Genomic DNA, 20891 nt, shown 5'->3' with positions numbered 1-20891 from the left:
GATAAATGTACACCTATTTTAAGTCATTCCAAAACTTAGGTGGGCCATGTAAAGTGATTTTATTGGTTTTATACAAGAGTTTACAGGGCATGGCCTGCCTGAGTTTTGGATTGGGTTGATTTTTCAAGAAAAGCTCGCTGTGGGCCGCACGGATGTTTCTTAGATAAGTTTATTCAATAATGTTGTAGAGGAACAGGTCTCTTTTATAAATTACAAATTACACACCGCTTTCATCCTTTCGTGACCAGCCGGACACGGATTGCGACAGGAAACTGGGTGGGGCCCACTGTCATTTGTGAGAATTCTATCCTGTCCATTCATTTTTCCAGATCAAGTTAGGACATGTGGCCAAACATACCCAATCAAATCGATGCACTCAATAAGTACAACAAAGTGAGCGGATCAGAATTTTGAGTCAAAATCGAGCCGCAAATTGCTGACTTTAATAAGACTTGTCAAATATATAGTTATGGGACCCCACATTCTAATTCAGCCGTTCAAGGGCTGTGAGACTAAACCCTAAGGGGAGTGATAATTTAGGGCCGTCCAAGGGGAGTGAAATGAGTCGAATCAACTCGACGATTAGGAATTTTTAAACAATGATTTATAATTGATCCTTCCTCCAAGGGGAGTGATAATTTAGGACCGTCCACCTGTTGGGCACTACTGCTGATAGCACATGGCATCATGGCTGTCTTGAGTTTGCCCTACTTGGGCCATCCATGGTGGGGCCCACTCAGGTGGACAGGCTTGATTCACCATCCCTCCCACAAAAGGGTCAAAGAGAGGACTATAACAATATTTTATTATATTATGCAGAGATGATGGTTTAATGGGCCTGATTTTGGGGGGTCCAAATTTTGTGTGGGGAAACCCTGATGAACAGCTTGGATACCATGCACACCCTTGTGGGCCCCACCCTACAAGGGCTTGTAGAAGAACTGCCCCGTTAAAATTTGTCTGAAAATTAGAGAAACAGAAACGCGAGTAAGGATATTGATGCAATATTGATGCAAGGAGGATGTGAGGTCGAGCACCGTCTTCCTCAAGGGAATAATTGTTCCGAATCCATGGAACTTCTCTAGACTTCTCCCGGAGACTTCTTGAATCCATGAAGAAAAAGCAATAAAAATATAAATAAATTCTATAAAATTCATAATTTGATTGATCAATTAACTAATCTATATGTGCATGTTACATTATTAATATATTAAAAAATTAAAATTAAAATTAAAATTCGTAATACAAAAATAGCAAAATTCTAACTCTAATAAAAATCAAAATTTTAATAAAACTTTTCTAAAGCCAAATTTCTAAAAATAAAAATTCCAAATAAACTTTTGCTAGCAGAATCCTAGCATAATTAAAAGTTATTTCTAAAAAAGAAAAAAAATCTAAAAATCTAAAAATAGAAAAATATTAAAAAAATTGGAATTACTAACAATAGTAAATTTTTTCTAAAAATTCATTTTTGAGCTGAAAGCGCGAGTTTTCTAACTAGGACTTATGTGATCCGTGAGTCGGTTCACCTCAAATGGCCCGTTTCAGTAAAGATTGATAGGTTGTGCGCCCCGTAATGATACTCAGATCAAAAGCTACGGTTAATTTACGGCCCACCTTCTTTTGTCCCAACCATGCTAGGAACATACCCGTGACACATTCTACATCAGATATTCTGAATGTTTTACACATCATAAGGCACACATGTACAGTTGTACCCCATTGCATACCATAAGTATTGTGGACATCATCATAAATGGAGCATGGCGCAAAAATTCAAACTGATTGGACGATCTGAACCATCCGATTTCACTTTACGGAATTTGGACCAACCCCATCTTCTTTGTACCTCTCCATTTGAAAGTTCAGATCATATCTGGCACCAATGTTCCATCAAGAGAATACGGGTTTATCCCTTATTTTAGATTAAACGAATATTTGGCCATAATGGGTCTGATTGGTTGGACCAGTTGGAAACAGGCGGTCATGATGCCTTTTGGGAGAAAGGATAATCATGGTGGAATAATTGAGATTTCAAATATATATTAACATTAACAAATACATTATCTTAAAAAATGTCATCAAATCATTTTAAAATTGATTTCAGTTGCCAATTGAAGAGAGTCATTTCTCAATGGGTATTGATATCTAACAAGTTGCAAATGAGAAAAAATGTGCTTTATAAACATGGGATTGGAGATACATAAAACTATGAGACATAGGCAAAGTCCCACAAAAAAAAAAAAAAAAAAAAAAAAAACGAGGAAAGAGGGGAATGCCATTACGATCGATGGTCTTGCAAAGTGGTCATGATCTTGAGTTTTTGGGACCAAACTGGCCAACAAAAGTAGCACTTTCCCCGTTTAATCATGATTTGAAGTAAGTTTAAAAGCAATTTTATAACAACCAAGAAATTTATTACCCGTAGAAGAAAACCTTCAAGAGAGAGCCGCTTTACACCATGTAGACATCCAAGAACCTTGATCAAATTGGACTCCTTGCTTTTCTTGTAATCATTTGGTGATGTCATTTGAATGCGAGCAGTTGCTACAAGTGGGATATTTTCGAAACAGAGATATTTTAATTTACCACCGATATCCAATTACAGGAGCTTGGGGCCTCGAATTTTAAGACGAGTGAGACCGTCAAACTCCCTCAGTGTCAATGCCTCAAGAAAATGGAATTTGGAAATCAAGTCTTCGAATGAGTTGTCAATGGCAACATTTTGAAGATGTAGGGTCTTGAGACTATGAAAGCCTTCCAACTTGCTAGGTGGTTTGAAGATGCAACATGATAACTTCAGATGAATAAGGCTTTCGTAGTGAAATAGACAAGAAGGCACCTTATAATGCTCGCCCAGCAAAAGATCAACCGTGAACCTCTTCACACCATGACCTGATAGGAAAAGTATCCATCGATCGATGGCGGGGCAGCTTTCTAGGTAATTTTGGCACTTCAACTCATGAACTGGACCTCTATGTAGTAAGAAAACGTGATCAGTAGCATTCACGAGCTTAGAGTTCACAAGCTCAAGCTCATCAAAATCAAAATCATCTACTGAAGATGGCACACTTCGCTTGTCAAATGTCAGATCTGGAATTGTGGCCCACTTGTACCTCCAATTACGCGACAAGATGCTTGTCCTCACTGTTGGACGTAGGCCAGTGGGGCCCACTGGTAGGCAATCACTAGTGGGCGGGTCCCATAAGTTTAGGCTTCTTCCCGCCTCTTCTTTTTTTGTTATATTTCAAATTCAACTTTGAATTTGATTTATGATAGGAGATAGGGATATGACCGGATGATATAGTTTCATCCAAACTCTCATGCCTTCCACCTCGAGTATACAGAGAGATATAATGTGCACTATAATTTATCCATTTTGGCTTGTCCTTGGGACGATTTAATCCATAAATTGCAATCCGGGGTCACTTATACTATAGGATCAGAGGTGTGAATAGATCTATCTACTCCAGTAGTAGATAGACGGGCTGTTGAAGCATCGATCTTCTGCTTTGTGAGGGTTCCAAAACTCGTGTAGACCGTTAGATCTTGAGGGCTCACCTTCTGCGCTTCCCTTCAGTGGTATCAGAGCGTTCAACGGCGGATCTCCAATTATTTTTATCTAAAAAGGTAAATGATCCTTTTTTTTTTTTTGGATTGGATTCCTAATTGTGGCTTTCGAATGATATGTGTTGTATGTATTATATTCGGACTTAGATGGAACTGCTGTGGACAGTACCCACAACTGAACGATCTGGATTCCTATTTTTTTTCAAATTAGCCTGGCATGCATTTTTTTTTGTGACCATGGCTGTCAGTTTGTAGCCCATCATATGGATGGGCCATATACAAAATTGAATAGATATTGTGGATGACACCTTGGTATCATCCACATGCGCCATGTACAAAATTGAATAGAAATTGTAGAATTATGTTTATAATTAGCCGTTCATTTTGTACATGGCCCTATGATCAAATTGTCCCTTCCATGTCCATGTATATCATCCACCATATTTTATTCTTAGCCGCTCACCAAATGCCCATCGTGATGTACATTACTAGCTGTTAGTGACGTATCTCATCAATACAGCTGCTGGTGACGTATCTCACCATACGTGCCAATAGATTGTTGTAATTGACGTCACACACCCAGCTATAGCTACTGTACACGTGGGAAACTGATCGGCTGGTGTACATCATAGCTACTGTACATGTGGGAAACTGATCGCCTGGTGTACATCATAGCTGCTGTACACGTGAGAAATTGATCGGCTGGTGTACATCATAGCTGTTGTACACGTAGGAACATGATCGGATGATGTGCATTTGATCATCATGGGTAATGATACAACTCATACCATGTGATTAGACCCACATGAGTGGCTGACCTCAATATAGCTTGTATGATGAACATCAGCCAATCCGCTTCTCTAATACAGCACAGTTATGTTTTAGTGTTGTATTTCAATACAACAACTATATGGCTGGTATGATGCACATCCGCCAATCCGCAGCAACTATATGTTTTAGTGTTGTATTTTAATACAACAACTATATGGCTGGTATGATGCACATCAGCCAATCCGCATCAACTATGTTTTAGTTTTGCTAATTCCATACGTGTAGATTTGTTAGCATCCACACAGTTCACATGTGTAGATCTGTTGAAAAACAAGTGCACATATCTTAACCATTCATATGTTTTGGATCTGTTGCAAAACATGGTGTAGATCTGTTGCAAAACCACACAGTCCACGTGTAGATCTGTTGCAAAACGAGTGCAAGATCTGTTTTAGTCACATGTGCATATCTGTTCTAGCCACATGTGTAGATCTGTTACAAAACAAGTGCACATATCTATTGAATTCATGCTTAATATATAAAACAATGGTGTGGCCCACATTCAGATATGTTACAACCTGAATGTGTTATCCTGATATTTGGAATTGATCAAAATAATTATCAAGTGGGCCACATACATTTGTGGTTGTCTCAAAAGAGTTTACAAAGTACGCAATCTGATTTCCATGTCGCCTGTAGCAATGTGGCACATGTACATGGGATAAGGGTCGCTAATCAGGAAATTCCATTTCACATTACCATGGAGAAGAAAAGGAAATGACCCCTTACTGAGGAAGTCGAAAAGAAAACTGATTTTCAGAAACCACTGGAACCATCACATCAGGTGACAGTATTCTTTCCTCTGTTGTTGTATCCCATTTTCCACCAATCCAAACAGACCCTATTCCAAATTTGGCCCATGGATAACAAAATAGACAGGCTATTCCAAGAGATGACTTCTTGTCAGCAATGGAGTTAGCTTCACTTAGAAGCTTACACACTTAAAGCAGAACATCTTTTCAAAATCTCTTGTTTTCCTAACTCATACAATAGAAGCTCTCTTTAATTGATTCTGAAAATATCAAAATTACAAACCTGAGAAAAGAAGATACATAAATCACATCAACCATCCAATTGATAGGCTAGCTCTTTGAAGGCCCATGGTCTAAAAATTGCATGATTGCATGTTCATAACCGTAGTATCAATAGGACCACATTCTTCACCAAAAGAAAAGATCCAAACAATGATGATTGTGAAGATGACATATTGAAAGGAGATGATCCTATTAATGAGGTTTTCCACTTTACCAAACGGTCCAATGACCGGACCCACTTAAAAATCATTTGGCCCACCCCATTAATAACTATACCGAAGTCGAGTTAGGTAGGGTTCAACGTGAGCCTGGCCCATTTTCTAACCCAACGTTTAGCCCATTTAGCTTGGCCCAAATCCTCCTTTAAAAAAACAAAAAACAATAAAACAAAAAACAAAACTCTTAAATGGAATATTTCAACGTGTTTGACTCTTTTCCTTTGAATATGGACCAACAATCAAATGGTACATTTTAATTGGATTTTTATTTTTATTTTTTGCCATCTCCCTTCCACAAAGAGGACCATCATATAAACAGTTTGAGACATCGAAAAGGGCCCAATTCAATCGCTATATGGCAATAAGTCGGGATGTATTCCAGCAAACCTCAACAAGAAACAGTGACATTAGATTTTTAAAAATAAAAATAAAAAAATTCAAGGTTTCTAGCTGTTCCACTCACCCAATTTTATTAAATGAATAATAAGAGCATTTTCCAAACAAGAAGAGTGGCACCTACATTTAAAACAAGAATCCTTCGGTCCTGATTTTCTTACTTGAAATTTTTATGTAAGTTCATCTGTCCCATCATGAGTAAGGACCAGAGATAGAGCTATTTTGATCAACCTCAATGGACAAAAAGGTTGCTATCCGTTTAGTTGCCCATGGCCAACCTATCATGCGTGTATGCCATCTTGGCTGTTGAAAAGGTTGGCCACAAGTTGAAGATCGTTGTGAGAGAAGAGCATGAAAATTGTTAAAACAGAGACATTTCATCAAACATATGTTGTGCACACCTTAAACATTCACAACAAATGATGAATGGCAAGACTATTCTATATTTGCATCCGTTGTATAAATGGCATACATCTATAAAAACCCAGACCATCTAGATCATTGGTCCCATTGTTTACCAGAAATGGCCGTGGAGGAGGTGAAGGGCGGGGACTACTGGCCGCACTTAGAGTGGTGAAGATGATGCTGGAGAGAGAGAGAGAGAGAGAGGAGGGTTTTGGGGCGCACTTGGAGGGAGAGGGAGATCGAGAGAGATAGAAGGAGAGGGAAATGTGGAGAAGAAGAGGGAGATGTGGAGAGTGAGAGGGAGAAAAGGGTTTTGGGGATTATCGGGGCAGGGAGCTGCTAGGGTTTTATATATATATATATATATATATATATATATATATATATATATATATATATATATATATATATATATATATATATATATATATATATATATATAGCATAGGCTTGCCAGCACCCGTCGCTACCTAGTGCCGGTAGAGGATAATCTCCACCGTTGGTTTTGCCCCTTATTCTGGTAGTGTCTTTGTAAAATAACTCAGATAAAAAGAAAAAGAAGGCAATAAGAGACCCTCCTAGCCTAACCCTAGATCATCTAAAATCCTTTTTCAAACCTACTTCCCCAAGCAGATGATCCTGGCTCGTGGTGAAGCTCTTTGAAATCCCATTAAATCTCTGAAAATCCTAAAAATTGAATTAGCTAAGTTTGCGCTCATCTTAAAATTCATCTCATTGAACACAGGCGCATTCGTGAGAACAAACTCTATGAAACCCAGTTCATTTTTGCTGCCGATAATTCCATTTACGGTCACAATCCGGAGGTTTGCAAATAAGCCATCAAAACCTTCTTGCACTTCCCAAAAGCTCTCATGGGGCATCCTAGCAGCATTGATTGAGTGGACCTTGAAATGTCACCAAAACTCAAACAAGTTTGTTAGACTGTAATCACCCGAATCAAGATCAAAAGTCACAGAAATGGGAACAAGTTAGAGATGGACACCCTTAATATTCACTGGGGCCCACCTGAGTTGCGAAACCGTCTGATTTTTTTCCTGACCAATATTTACACCATGAAGGGTTGCAATGACCTATATTATATATAGGTATCACGGCCGGCCCCAAATGCAAATCGACACCGGTCATCACTCTCAATTTGTTCCCTATGTCGTTGCTTGAGGATTCTATGAAAAATAGTCATAAAAGAAAGAAAGAAAGAAAAAACATTGTGAGTAACTCACCTTGGCGTAGATTTCATGCAAGTTTGGAGAGCTTCTACATAAGCAAAGAGCCACAGATAATTGATCCAGATTTTCAAAATTTATCTTCAATGTCAGATTCTTTAGATGATTATACATTTTCAGAAGCCTTTCTGGTACATTACCTGCAGCTAAAAACTATGATACAATTCATGAAAAAAAGAAGAAGAAGAAGTTAGTTTGCAGATTGTCCATTTGCATTGAAAATTGAGAATTGAGATCAGATTTTTAAACCGACTCACTCATTGGGTGATTTTTTTTTTTTTTTATTTTTCATAATAAAAAAGAGATAGGGCAAACAATGATTTAGACCTTTTCAACACATGGTCAATGGTTTGCACCATTCAAAAGTAGGTGTTAAAAGCACGTGGATAACAATATGGACCACTCATTGTGGACAACAAAATGGACCAATTCTTCCATCAATATATATGTATATATATATTCTTCCATCAATATATGCCAATATATTGCCACTAAGGTATTATCGTCATTTTAGAAATATGCTAGTGGTAAGGTATTCCATAACGATAATGGTGGACATAGCAGACAACACTGTTATCTTTACTATGTGACTGTTATAGTCTTAAAAAAAGAAAAAATTAAAATACCTGAAAAATCTTTATTGCTTGTAACGACTTTGACAGAGCCATTACTCCTTTTACAAGGGGGTCATTAGGGTCATTTAGCTCATTTTTCTTGTAATGGCTGTTACAACCCCATAATGTCTAACGGTTGCCACTTTTACCTTTATGTAATAGCCTCTACCACTCCATAACAGGATCATGGCTATTAGCCATAACTTATTCCAGTGAAAAGTGGTAAAAATAAAGAGACCCTTAAAGTGTGGATGCTATCATCTACAGGTTTTTTTTTTGGGGTGGTTCTGTCTAATTGTGGTTTCATAAAATCCATTTTTTTAAAAATATAAAATAACCAACATTGCAATTAAGTAGAGGAAAGAGCTTATGAATGCACAAAAATTTGATACAGCTAGAGATCTAAGATAATGATTATAACTAAATACCTATTCGGTAGGATCCCATGTACCCAAACAGAACCTAAACAAATGCATAAGCGCTGTTTGGCTCACATTTCTTAAGAATGCACTTTTAGTAGTTCAAAAAATAAGTAGTCTTGATGAGAAAAGCTTAGCTTATGTTTGCTGTAAAATTAATTTGGAATTATTTCTTTGAAATGAAGAAAATTTTGAAAATCTGTTTTCTGGGTGCCCATAAAATGATAAAAAATTAATAGTCTGAGATGCAGCCTCAAGAGGGCTCTATACATGCATAGTTATCATGCCTAACCATATATGCTCTAACAACATCACTACTGCTAACCCACAAAAGACAACATTATAGAAAATGTAACTTATTTAATTTATTGAGAATAAAAGGTGTGTGTGTGTGTGTGTGTGTGTGTGTGTGTGTGTGTGTGTGTGTGTGAGTAAAGTATCTTATCTGTGGTAACATATACTCTAATATTTACTTTAAACTAAATGTGTTATGAAAAGAGGTATTCAAGTTTGAAAGGAACAATAAACATTTATTCAATAGAAATTTTACAACAATGGTAGAATTTTGTTACCGGTGGAAGAAAACCATCAAGAGTGAGCCGCTTAACACCATGTAGACAAACGACAACATTAATCAGAGAGGACGCCTTGCTTTTCTTGTATTCATTTACTGACATCATATTAATGAAAAAATTCCTCAGTGTCAACTCCTCAAGAAAAGGGAGTTTGGAAATGAAATCTTGGAATGAGTCGTCAATTTCAACGTATTCAAGATAAAGGGTCTTGAGATGACGTAGGCCTTCGAACTTTTTAGGCAGGATGAAGATGCTACTGGATACCTTAAGATGAATAAGGTCTTGGTAGCGGAATAAAGAAGAAGGCACCGTATATTATTCTTGTTCCACCCACAAATAATCAATGGTGCACCTCTTCACACCATTATCAAAGAGATGAAGTAGCCATCGATCGATGGCGGAGAAGCTTCCTATGTAAATCTGCAACTTGAACTCATGAACTGGGCCTCGATGTATTAAGAGAACTTCATCAACAGCATTGATGAGCTTAAGATTATCGAGCTCTGAATAATCGTCCAAAGGTGGAAAACTTCGCTCGTCAAATATCAGATGTGGAATCGTGACCCACTTGTACCTCCAATCACGTGACAAGACGCTCGTCTTCACTGCATCTCTCAAAGGCAAGCATATGAGGATTACTTCAATGACATTTGGTGGAAGGTTGCTAATCATATCTAAGTTTCCAAATTGGATTTGGTGCAACTCCATCATGTAGTGAGGATTTGATGCCTCTATGCCATCCACTACTATAAAGAGCAAGAAATGATAATTTCCATAGAGGTTTGTTAGAATACATCTTGATGTATCCTATAACGCTAGATGTATTCTATTAAACCTCACATAGACGTTTTATATATATGCGCGAGCCTTCGTGTAAGATGAGGAGAGCGGCTGGGATTCGGTTGCATTGAGAGAGGGAGAGTCTTTAAAATCCTACACTCATGAAGTCATTCTTCGAATTGCAAGCAGATTTCACGTAAAAGCCTTTCGTTGGAAGATCTTGTGCAAGGATGTAACATCCTGGATTTTCACTATTTTGGATTTCCAAAAAAATTCTTGAATTTTTTTTTCTATTAGTTAACTTATAATATCACTTAATGACCATTAGCACTCACTGTTAGTTTATACAGGGGTGGTACCAATAAAGAACCGCACAAGTCCGATTAATCAACCGTAGGAAGCCAACGAATCCGCCCAATCACTTGAACATCAAGTGTAGCCCCATGATTTACTCACATAGGACCCAAATCTAACCAACCCATCGCTAACTAACCAAGACAATCATGACTAAATTAAAGATCTAACCGGGGCCAAGTCAGATAAGACCCAGATCTTGACTATTAGACCAAGTCAACCTCGTATTCTTTTAGCCTAAAACCGATGGTTTAGAGTAATCATGACCAAATCTCCACTTTCACTAGTTATAAATAGGTCATCCTATAAACATAGTTCATCCAAACCCTAATCATCGCTCACGAGAAATCTCAATACCTAATTCATTCCAGAAATGCTTTGATTTTTTAAACAAGCTCTAGACCGCTCATTGGTGGGCCACTAGTTCTAAAATTATAGAGTAATGTCCGTCTTACTGGGCTCGACGTCCATCGTGGGAGTCGGACCTGGGTAGTGTCTAGAACTGCTCAACTTGAGTCGAAGGACGAGTGCATGAGAAGTGCAAATACCCTAAAGAAAGAAGTTGAAACTTAAGTGAATTGGGTCGTCCACTCTTATGCAAAGTTGAGAATTTCGAACCGTTGGTTTACGACCAAACTTCACACGTGGAGTAAGGATATTTTCTTACTCATATCCGTATAGCCGCGGCCCCGATCGACCATCGGTGACCGTTGAATAGACTTCTAGTCATATCTGTCGATCGGCGCATTCAAATGGCGGGCCGATCATGTCCATACGTAGATCATCGTTAGGACTAACTATCCTACGGTGTATATCATTATGTACGCCCCATAGTGGGTCCTAGAGCTAGAAAAACCCTCCCATAGGGCTGGTATAGTAAAACCCAACACTTGGGGCTATTTGTACCAAATCTGGCATTATAAAAGGGACTTCTTTTGGATACCCCTCTCCCCATACGAATTTACCTTAGAGAAGGGAAAGAGAGAAGAGAGAAAATGGAGTAAGAAGAAAGGGAGAAGAGAGGAAGGGAGAGTGAAGAAGGGAGAGAAAGTGGGCCATAGTTGAAGGTGGGGCTCAAGAGAAGTCGATCCTTGCAACTCCTTCCTTCTTTCTCAAGAGATCCCACACCCACCACTCTAAATTCGAAGTCCAACCGATTGGAGAGGTAAGCACCCATCTTCTTGAGATCCTTTGTGTTGAGCTAGATGTTGCATGTAATCCTAACATGCAAAGTTCCTTTGACTCAGGATCTCTACGAATCCATCGCGAGTTTGGCAACCCTAGATCGTTTCCTAGAGCTCTCAACGATTCATTGGTGTGGACTATTATCCTTAGGTGACCTGGCACCAATTATACTATGAGTCTAATGATTTTGATTGCTTGGATGATGTATTGAAAGAATCTAGAGAAACCTAGGAAGGACCTCAGTTTCGATTTTATCAATTAATATGGATTGTTATGGAATGTTGTTGCTTCTCATGATGTGGTGCAAATGGATGCTTGCATGTTCATGTCGTGTCGATTCTTATATGATGTTGCATTATGGTATGTATGATTCGTTACTCTTGTGCATTTTTATTCTATGGGATATATGAAGTGCCTAGCTTCCTCACTAACCCACACGAAACACATGCACTTTTGTTTCCTGATATTGTTAGCCTTGCTTGTTAGAATAAATCTGAATTGTATGTTGAAAAAATATGAACTCATGATCTTGCTTATGTAGTTGATAAACCTGATAGTTGGCATGATATAAACTACCATCAAACCCTCAGGTTGGTCAGGAATAGGATGAGAGTGAAGGTGGTCCCGTTAGTAGGACTATCCTAAGGCTAGACCCATGGATTTGGGCGGGTGCGTGTGGGTGACAGTAGTTAGACTACTTAGGTCACTCGTGCCCGATGTCGTCTGTCACGTGCCTGCCTGAATTCATAAGGTCTAGTCTACCTACTGACCAACCTTGCTTATTAACCTTGTTTGCTCACACATGTATAGAACCTGGAATACCCTTCAACCGCTGTAGCCCATTGATAACCAAATTGAAACCGATCCACTGCCTCATGAGCCGAGCATGGTGGAATGAGACATTGTGTCCGAACCGTCGGCCTACGTTGGGGTGACGAGCCTCCCCGAAGTGATTGCGAGCGATCCCTTTTCTCAGCACTCCTCATGTGCTTGAAGTCGGGGATGAGGAACTCGACGGGATCAAGGATCACGGGGTCTTGGCCTCACACGTTGGGGGGTCTTGGCCTCGCAACTAGTTTATGGCATTAATACATAGAGTGTATCAGTTTTTCCAACCTGGTGGATGAATGAAATTAACTAAGAACTCGGCTAACATTATCATTGCATCGCACTAGCTAGGTTGGCAACCGGCAGTCGAGGTCGCAATGAGGGAGTGACAGAGTCGCTTGAGGGAGTGTTGTGGCGAGGGCATGCATCATATCATTTATCATGCATATGCATTAATAAGATTAGCCAAGTGTTTATGAATGATTGCGTTTCATTAAATTCATAATATAATTGATGCTTGTTACAACTTAAGATTACTAGCACCCACTGAGTTGATCACTCACTCCCACTCTGGGGCGGTGTTTTAAAACACCAACCAGACTCTCCCGTAAATGCATGTGACATAGAGTACGAGGACCGGGGTGGCGCGAGCCTTGAGGAGGAGGACGAGCTGTCCTATTTCCAGCTGATGGACAATTCCCCATCGGCTCAGTATACAGGATCTGAATCGTTGGGTAGTGGACTCAATTCTATTCATTTGGACATGACATTCTTTTTGAAATTTTGTTGGGTGCCTTGTGCGACACATGTATATTCTTTCGGACCTGTATATATTGATCTCTTTTCATTTCAGCAGAATAGTTGTGATGGTGCTTAATTTTTAAGAAATTCCATATTGTGCATTACACTGATTAAACATAAATTAGTAAAAAGATTGGATAAAATTAATACCCGGGAACTTGGGAGTCAAGCACGTGCACGACCCCCAAATTTTAGGGTGTTACAAAGGATTCCGTGTGGGGCTCACTATGATGTTTGTGATAAATCCAACCCGTCCATCCATTTTTCGAAATCATTTTAGGACATGCGACCAAAAATGAGGAGGATCCAAAAATTAAATGGGCCACATGAGAGGAAATGGTGGGGATTTAGTGATCACCGTTGAAACATTCATATGGCTGCAAAAGTTTTGTATCAATTTATGTTCCTGGTGTTTTCATTTCATCTCAGTGAAAATGACCTTATAAATGGTTTGGATGGAATATAAACACGAAGGTGGAGCCTACGAAGGTTTCAACGATAAACATTCCTTTCCCCGTTGTTTCATCTCGTATGGCCCACTTGAATTTTGGATCCTCCTCATTTTTGATATAATGTCCTAAAATGATATCTAAAAACGAATGGACGAGTTGGATTTCACACATAGAGCACAGTGGGCCCCACACAGAAACCTTCCACGGGATCTTCATGGGAAAGGCTTTAGTAGGAAATCTGTGTCTACTGGGTTCGGGAAACGGACTAGCTACTCCCCCGTCGTTGGCCAATGGTGGGTGGTCGGTGCTATGTGGGTCCCACCATGCAGTATGTGTTTCATCTATGCCATCTATCTATTTTTCTAAATCATTTTATGGTATGAGACCAAAAATGGGGTATATCCCAATCTCAAGTGGACCACATTACGGGAAACAGTGTTGAATGGATGTCAACCATTCAAATTTTTTTGGGAGCCATAAAACTTTTGGATCTAGATGATCTTTGTTTTCCCCCTTCATATGGGTCTGTATGACCTAATCAACAGATTGGATGTCAAATAAACAGTACAGTGGGCTTAGGATGATTTTAACCGTAGGCATCACTCTCCCCACTTTTTTTTTTGTGGTGGGGTCCACTAGAGCTTTTGATCTGCCTCATTCTTTGGATAATTCCATAATATGATCTCTCAAAATGTATGGACAGTTTGGATATAATACATACATCAGGGTGGGACCCACAAAACTTGGTGATGTCACTTCAGCTACTCAACCTCTCATTAGGTAATCCGGGTCCCACTCCGAGACGGAAGCAGATTGGCTAGTGTATCACACACCAGCTATATAACTGGTGTATTAACGTCAACAAGTTCTGTGGGTCCCATGATGAGGTATGTGTTATATTCAAAATGTCCATCCATTTGGCAAGCTCGTCTTAAGGCTTGAGCTGAAAGATAAGACAGATATAAAGATCAAGTGGACCACACCGAAAAAAGTAGTTGGGGATTGAATGTCTACCATTAAAACCCTTTTGGGGGTCACAGAAGTTTCTGATCAACATGAAATTTGCTTTTCCTCTTCATCCATGTATTTGTGATCTTATTAACAGATTGGATGGAAATAAACATTATGTAGGCCCTACGAATATTTTAACGGTGAAAATCATTGTCCTCGCTGCTACTTTTGGTGTGGTCTATTTGAGCTTTGGATATGATTCATTTTTTGTTTAATGGTCTAAATTGATCTTGAAAAATGGATGAACGGTGTGGATATAATAAATAAATCATTGTGGGGCATGTAACTTTGATCTCCTTTGAAACATTAGTACAACTCGGAGCTCGAGGAGCGTTGGCGCTTGTCTAAGTGCGACAAGTATCTACACAGCTATATAGCTAGTGTGTGGTACACCAGCCAATCCGCTTCCCTCCTAGACGGAAGGGGATTGCTTAGCTTACTGAGTAAACTGTGTGAGGTCCACCATGATTTATGTATATTATCTTCTTCGTCCATCTATTTTCTCAGAAAATTTTATGGCTTGATCCCAAAAATGAAGTATATACAATGTTCAAATGGACCACACCACATGAAACCGTTGAATTGAACTTCTACTGTTGAAAATTTCTTGGGAGCCACATAAGTTTTGGATCAAGCTTATATATATTTTTTCCTTTCATCTATGTCTGTATGATCTTATGAATAGGTTGGATGACAAATAAACATCACTGTGGGGCCTGATAAGGTTTCAACGGTGAAAATCATTATCCTCACTTTTTCCCAGGCATGATCCACTTAATCTTTGGATATGCTTCAATTTTGGGCACAACCCCTTAAATTAGATGGAAAAATAGATGAACGGCATAGATGAAACACATACATCATGGTGGGGCCCACATAGCACCGACCACCCCCATTGGTCGGTGGTGGGGGAGTAGCCAGTCTGCTTCCTAAACCTAGCGACGCGGATTTCTGCTAAAGCCTTTCCAACGAAGATATGCGGCAGAATTCTTTGTGGGGCCCACCGTGATCTTTGTGTGAAATCCAACCCGTCCATTCGTTTTTAGATATCATTTTAGGACATTATACCAAAAATGAGGAGGATCCAAAATTCAAGTGGGCCATACGAGATGAAATAGTGGGGAAAGGAATGCTTACTATTGAAACCTTTGTAGGCTCCACCTTGATGTTTATATTAAATCCAAACCATTTATAATGTCATTTCCACTTAGATGAAATGAAAACACCAGGAACATAAATCGATACAAAACTTTTGTAGCCATATGAATGTTTCAACGGTGGTCATTAAATCCCCACTGTTTCCTCTCATGTGGCCCATTTCATTTTTGGATCCTCATTTTTGGTCCCATGTCCTAAAATGATTTCGAAAAACGGATGGACAAGTTGGATTTATCACAAACATCATAGTAGGCCCCATACAGAATCCTTACAAAGGATCTTCCAATGAAAAACTTTTGAGTGAAACCCACTTGCAATTCCAAGAGTGTTTCCATGAGTGTAGGAGAGTCTTTTTCTAAGACTCTCCCTCTATCAGTGAAGTTGAATCCCGGCCGCTCTCCTCATCTTACGGCTTACATATGAAGGCTCGCACATAAATTACTTGCGGTATGGTTCGTAGGAGACCATTACTATATACCTTCCTCGATTCAATCTTTTTCACCTTCTACTTGATTTATCAATGGGTAGTGGCCACTACCAATCTCTATTATTTAAATTGCCCTCAAAAGTTATTTATTTATTTGGGGTATTTTAGGTCACAATTAATAAGAGCACATGATATTCCTGTACTATGCTATGACTCTTCATATTTATCAAAATATTCCTTTGATTGTACAAATGAATGATGAAAAGTCAAAATTAAATTGTTAGGAAGAATTTTGAAGAACCGAAAGCCCCATTGTGTTTCGCGGTGCGAAAGGAAATTACAAAAATGATTTTTTTTTTAAATGAATTATTTTGCTTCATCTTCTAAAACCATACGATTTTATATATATATATATATATATATATATATAGAGAGAGAGAGAGAGAGAGAGAGAGAGAGAGAGAGAGAGAGAGAGAGAGAGAGAGAGAGTATTAGAGTTTAAAATGGAGTCTTTCTAACAAGGGTCATGATCACGTCCAGTTTTTCTTACTTTCTAACAAGGGTCATGATCACGTCCAGTTTTTCTTAGTCTTAGGGGTTGTTTGGATGCCTGTAAAGTTCTTAAGTTATAAAAGGATCACGGGGGTTGTTTGGATGGATGTATTTGCTTGTAAAGACTTTACAGGCTAGAAACAGATTTCAACTTTTAGTTGTAATATGAAACTTGGTAAAAATTCATGTTTCTGATAATGCTAAAAAGGCATTCTACGTATTAGAACACAATAGGTAATATACACTCATGATTTGTGGGGCCCACCATAATGTGCATGGTACATCCAATCTATCTATCATGTACTACCCTTGATACTTTTCTGTGGCCCTAAAAAAAACAGCACATCCATTATCAAATAGCCCACACAAGGGAAGGATGAGAAGTTCACCATTAAAAACTTCTACTTTGCATTAGGTGCCACTATGATGGGTGGAAGACATGCAAGCTGTTTAGCGTGTGCATACATTAATAATCTCTTAGAACCATTTAAAAAAATCAAGTATTTCTGATGTGATTTGCATATTTTGAAAGGTTTAATGCCCAAAGCTCTATGGTTTGAATACCTACTTTATTTATTATAAACACTTCACAAGCTAGCCAAACATAATTTATTTACATATAAACATATTACCACTTAAAAGCCAAACTAAATAGCATGTAAACTAATTACGCCTGAAAATCTTTTTCAGGTGTAATGTGTTTACAACTGAAAAAACTACCGGCGTCCAAACGACCCTCAGTGAAATCTGGTCGAGTCGAGTCAACTCGACATTTTGGAGCTTTTAAACAATGATTTATAATAGAACCTTCCTCAGGAGGAAAATGATAATTTAGGACGGTTCACCTGTTGGGAACTACTACTGATAGCCCATGGCATCATGGCTGTCCACAGTTTGCCCTACTGGGGCCATCCATGGTGGGGCTCACTCAGGTGGAGAGGCTTGATTCACCATCCTTCACACAATACGGTCAAAGAGACTAACACAATCTATGATATTATGCAAAGATGATGGTTGGATGGCCTTGATTTTGGGGGGTCTAAATTTCGTGTAGGGTAACCCTGATGAACAGCTTGGATACCATTTTTACCTATTGTGTTCATCAGGGTGGGGTCAACTCCAGGTTTGAATATGACTCATTCTTTTATCTCATGCCCCTGAAATCACCTCTCCAAATGGATGGATGGTGTGGATACAACACATACATCATGGTGGGTCCCACATAACTTGGTGACGTCACTTCCGCGGAGTCTCCCTACTAAACCTGTCAGTATCTAATCCGCGTCCCCTCCATCCCGGTGGCTGGTGGTCAGTAATTTGTGGGCCCCACCATGATGTATCTGTTTCATCCATTCCGTTCATCCATTTTTACAGATTGCTTTACAGCTTGATCCCAAAGATGAAAGGGATATAAATCTCAAGTGGACCGCACCACAGGAAAACAATAATGATTGGATATCCATCATTAAAATCCTCCTACAGCCCACTGTACTGTTTATTTGATATCCAATCTGTTGATTAGGTCATACAGACTCAGATGAAGGTTAAAAAACAAAGATCAGCTTGATCCAAAGCTCTTATAGCCCCCAAAGAGTTTTTAATGGCCGAAGTTCATTCAACACTTTTTCCTATAATGTGTTCCACTTGAGATTGGGATATTCCTCATTTTTGGTCATATACTTAAAATGATCTAGAAAAATAGATGGACAGCATGGATGAAACACATACATCATAAACTGTTTCCGTCCTTTTTGTGGTGTATTTCACTTGAGCTTTGGATGTGTCTCATTTTTATACTTATATCTTAAAATGACAAGACAAAAAGGAATGAACCATAAGTAGATACATGACAATGGGCCCACACACACAATTGCCCGTTCGTGGCTAGTCCGAGCCCGGCGGGGTGGGACGCAATCCTCGTCCGGGGACGCCAATTGCGTACTGACTCTTCATTAGCCAGTAGTTAATGGAAGGTGTCATATGGGACCCACCGTGATGTATATGTTTTATTCACTCCGTTTATCAAAATTTTCAGATCAATTTAGGGCATGAGACTAAAAATGAGGGAGTTTAAAATCCCTTGTGGACCACGCTACAGGAAACAGTAGTGATTAAATGCTCACCATTAAAAACTTTTTAGGGGCCACAAAAAGTTTTGAATGAAGCTTATATCTGTGATTTCCCTTCATACAGTTCTTTGGGTTGGATGGAGAATAAACATTACAATAGGCACTAGGAAGTTTTTAATGGTAGGCGTTCAACCAACACTGTTTTATTGTGGTGTGGTCGACTTGAGATGAAGATTTGCCTATTTTTTAGGCTCATGCCTTGAAATGATCTGAAAACATAGATGGGCGACGTGGATAAAATATATACTTCATTACGGGCCACATAGCACTGTCTAGTAGCCACCTCCACCTCACCACTGGCAGTGTCAGTAGTCAATCCGCGTGGGGCCCACCATGATGTTAATGAGATTTTCACTCCTTCCACCTCGCCCTGCATGATTGATGACCCACGTCATCAAGGTGGGCAACACATAACAGACGGTCCACATCAAAGGTTGGTTCCTAATTAATGACCCACATCCAATGCAGGCCCTGCATAATGGACGGTCCACATTTCAAGAAGACCCCATATAAGGGCCTCACTATGGTTTGAGATTGATGCCTTGTAGCAACTCATCCACATACCAGATGACACACATGCATGCAATCTGGACTATCCAATCGTGGCCACCACTGTGAATGAGTAAACTCACAGTATGACCCACTTGCTGAATGTCCTTGATCTTCTACAATTTTAAGTGACACATGAAAATAAGGTATGATGTCTAAGATGAGCCCACAGATGGATTACACAAGTGTTCAAAAATATCAAAACATGCATCATCACAAAAAAGAGAGAGGGTGGCCACATGCATGTTGCATATAGACCACATGTGGTTAATTTCAAGCCGTGACCCACCTGATGAACGGCCACAATGAAATTGGACCTAAACACTCCATTGGTTCTCAAAAAAAAAAAAGGAAAAAAAAAAAGAAAGGAGAGAGAGAGAGAAATACAGTCTACCTACTTTTTGTTGAGGCCCAAGAATATGATCCTGGCTTGTGATGAAGCTCTTTGAAAACCCATCAATTGTTGGAAAATACTTGCTTTTTCACGGGCCATCATTTCGTTAATCATAATATTCATCTTCTCCAGCAACAGTGCATTGGCAAGTACATACTCTACAAAATCCATTTCCCCGAAGCCACTGACGTTGGTTACCGTCACAATCCTTAGGTTTGCGAACAAGCCATCCAAATGTTCTTGCACTTCCCAAAAACTCTCATCGGGCGTTCTAGTAGCACTCATTGAGTGGGCCTTGAAATGTCCATCAAATCACAAGTTTGTTAGACTTCAATCACCTGACTCCTCTGAGAAATACACACAGAATTTCTTCTTGTGCAGCTCAAGCAGAATCACAAAAATAGTGATTGCTATGGATATGTAAAATGCAAAGGCAACTCGTGGTCGTGCATGTAGAATATCGCGTGCAAGATCAAGGCCGTCAATGACATTTGGGCCCACTAATAGATATCCAGTATCTTGCGAATGTGTGCCAAGTATAGACATCTGCCACTAACTGCCTACAAACTGCCTCGGCATTTTCATATCACATTCATTCATATTTCGAACCATACCAATATGAAATGAGGTGAGCTTCATGGCACCATTAAGCCTATAAGCTCATGTGGCGTTTAAACACCACCCAACTCGTTTATCAGATGCATCAACTCAAGCTGCTCTAAGGGCTAAAAATTCAGCCCAATTAAAAGTCAGATGGGCCACAGAAATGGGAACAATGTAATTGCCAATGCACACCCCTTATTTTCGCTGGGGCTCATTTCAGTTACAAAACCAGTCCACATCGTGAATGGTTGGAATGATCTATAAAAACAGCACGGTGGGCCCTGAACGCAAATCAATGGTGGACACCACTCTCAACATGTTCCCTATTTTGTTGCCAATGTCCTTGTGAAAAATGGATTAAA

At 39.3% G+C, this 20891-nt stretch overlaps 3 protein-coding genes across 4 annotated transcripts in view; all 3 read right to left on the bottom strand.

The window, feature by feature from the left end:
* Positions 1–2459: 2459 nt before the first annotated feature.
* On the bottom strand, positions 2460–9978 carry LOC131217355 (uncharacterized). Its single transcript, XM_058212268.1, has 5 exons — positions 9659–9978; positions 8325–8421; positions 7696–7851; positions 7230–7359; positions 2460–3147 (listed from the first exon to the last, which is right to left on the bottom strand). The coding sequence occupies exons 1-5, from the start codon at positions 9976–9978 to the stop codon at positions 2603–2605; spliced, it is 1248 nt and encodes a 415-aa protein (XP_058068251.1). The 3' UTR covers positions 2460–2602.
* The window catches only part of LOC131258014 (F-box/FBD/LRR-repeat protein At1g13570-like), a 55627-nt gene continuing 41721 nt past the window's right edge, over positions 6986–20891 (bottom strand). Inside the window, exons 2-3 of the mRNA XM_058259037.1 lie at positions 7696–7851; positions 6986–7359 (exon numbers count right to left, since the gene is read on the bottom strand). Of these exons, the coding sequence (XP_058115020.1) occupies positions 7072–7359; positions 7696–7812 (405 nt within the window). The 5' untranslated portion in view covers positions 7813–7851 and the 3' untranslated portion in view covers positions 6986–7071. The remainder of the gene's footprint in view (positions 7360–7695; positions 7852–20891) is intronic.
* LOC131258013 (F-box/FBD/LRR-repeat protein At1g13570-like) overlaps positions 19669–20891 on the bottom strand; it is a 47557-nt gene continuing 46334 nt past the window's right edge. For both annotated transcript variants that reach the window (XM_058259036.1, XM_058259035.1), the window contains exon 4: positions 19669–20220. In XM_058259036.1, coding sequence (XP_058115019.1) covers positions 19927–20220 — 294 coding nt within the window. In that variant the 3' untranslated portion in view covers positions 19669–19926. The remainder of the gene's footprint in view (positions 20221–20891) is intronic.

This window comes from Magnolia sinica, chromosome 10 (assembly GCF_029962835.1).
Source record: "Magnolia sinica isolate HGM2019 chromosome 10, MsV1, whole genome shotgun sequence".
Lineage (NCBI taxonomy): Eukaryota > Viridiplantae > Streptophyta > Magnoliopsida > Magnoliales > Magnoliaceae > Magnolia > Magnolia sinica.
Note: the sequence above shows the minus strand (reverse complement) of the source record. Positions and strands in the feature narration are given on the sequence as shown.

What these genes read in the sequence shown, in the direction of transcription:
- LOC131217355 (XM_058212268.1), bottom strand. Translation starts at nt 9,978, where the DNA reads ATGATTAGCAACCTTCCACCAAATGTCATTGAAGTAATCCTCATATGC. An exon ending in AAGCAATAAAGATTTTTCAG is followed by an intron (nt 7,852 to 8,324) that starts GTATTTTAATTT and finishes ATTGTATCATAG; the next exon opens with TTTTTAGCTGCAGGTAATGT. An exon ending in CGGCAGCAAAAATGAACTGG is followed by an intron (nt 3,148 to 7,229) that starts GTTTCATAGAGT and finishes TACGTCCAACAG; the next exon opens with TGAGGACAAGCATCTTGTCG.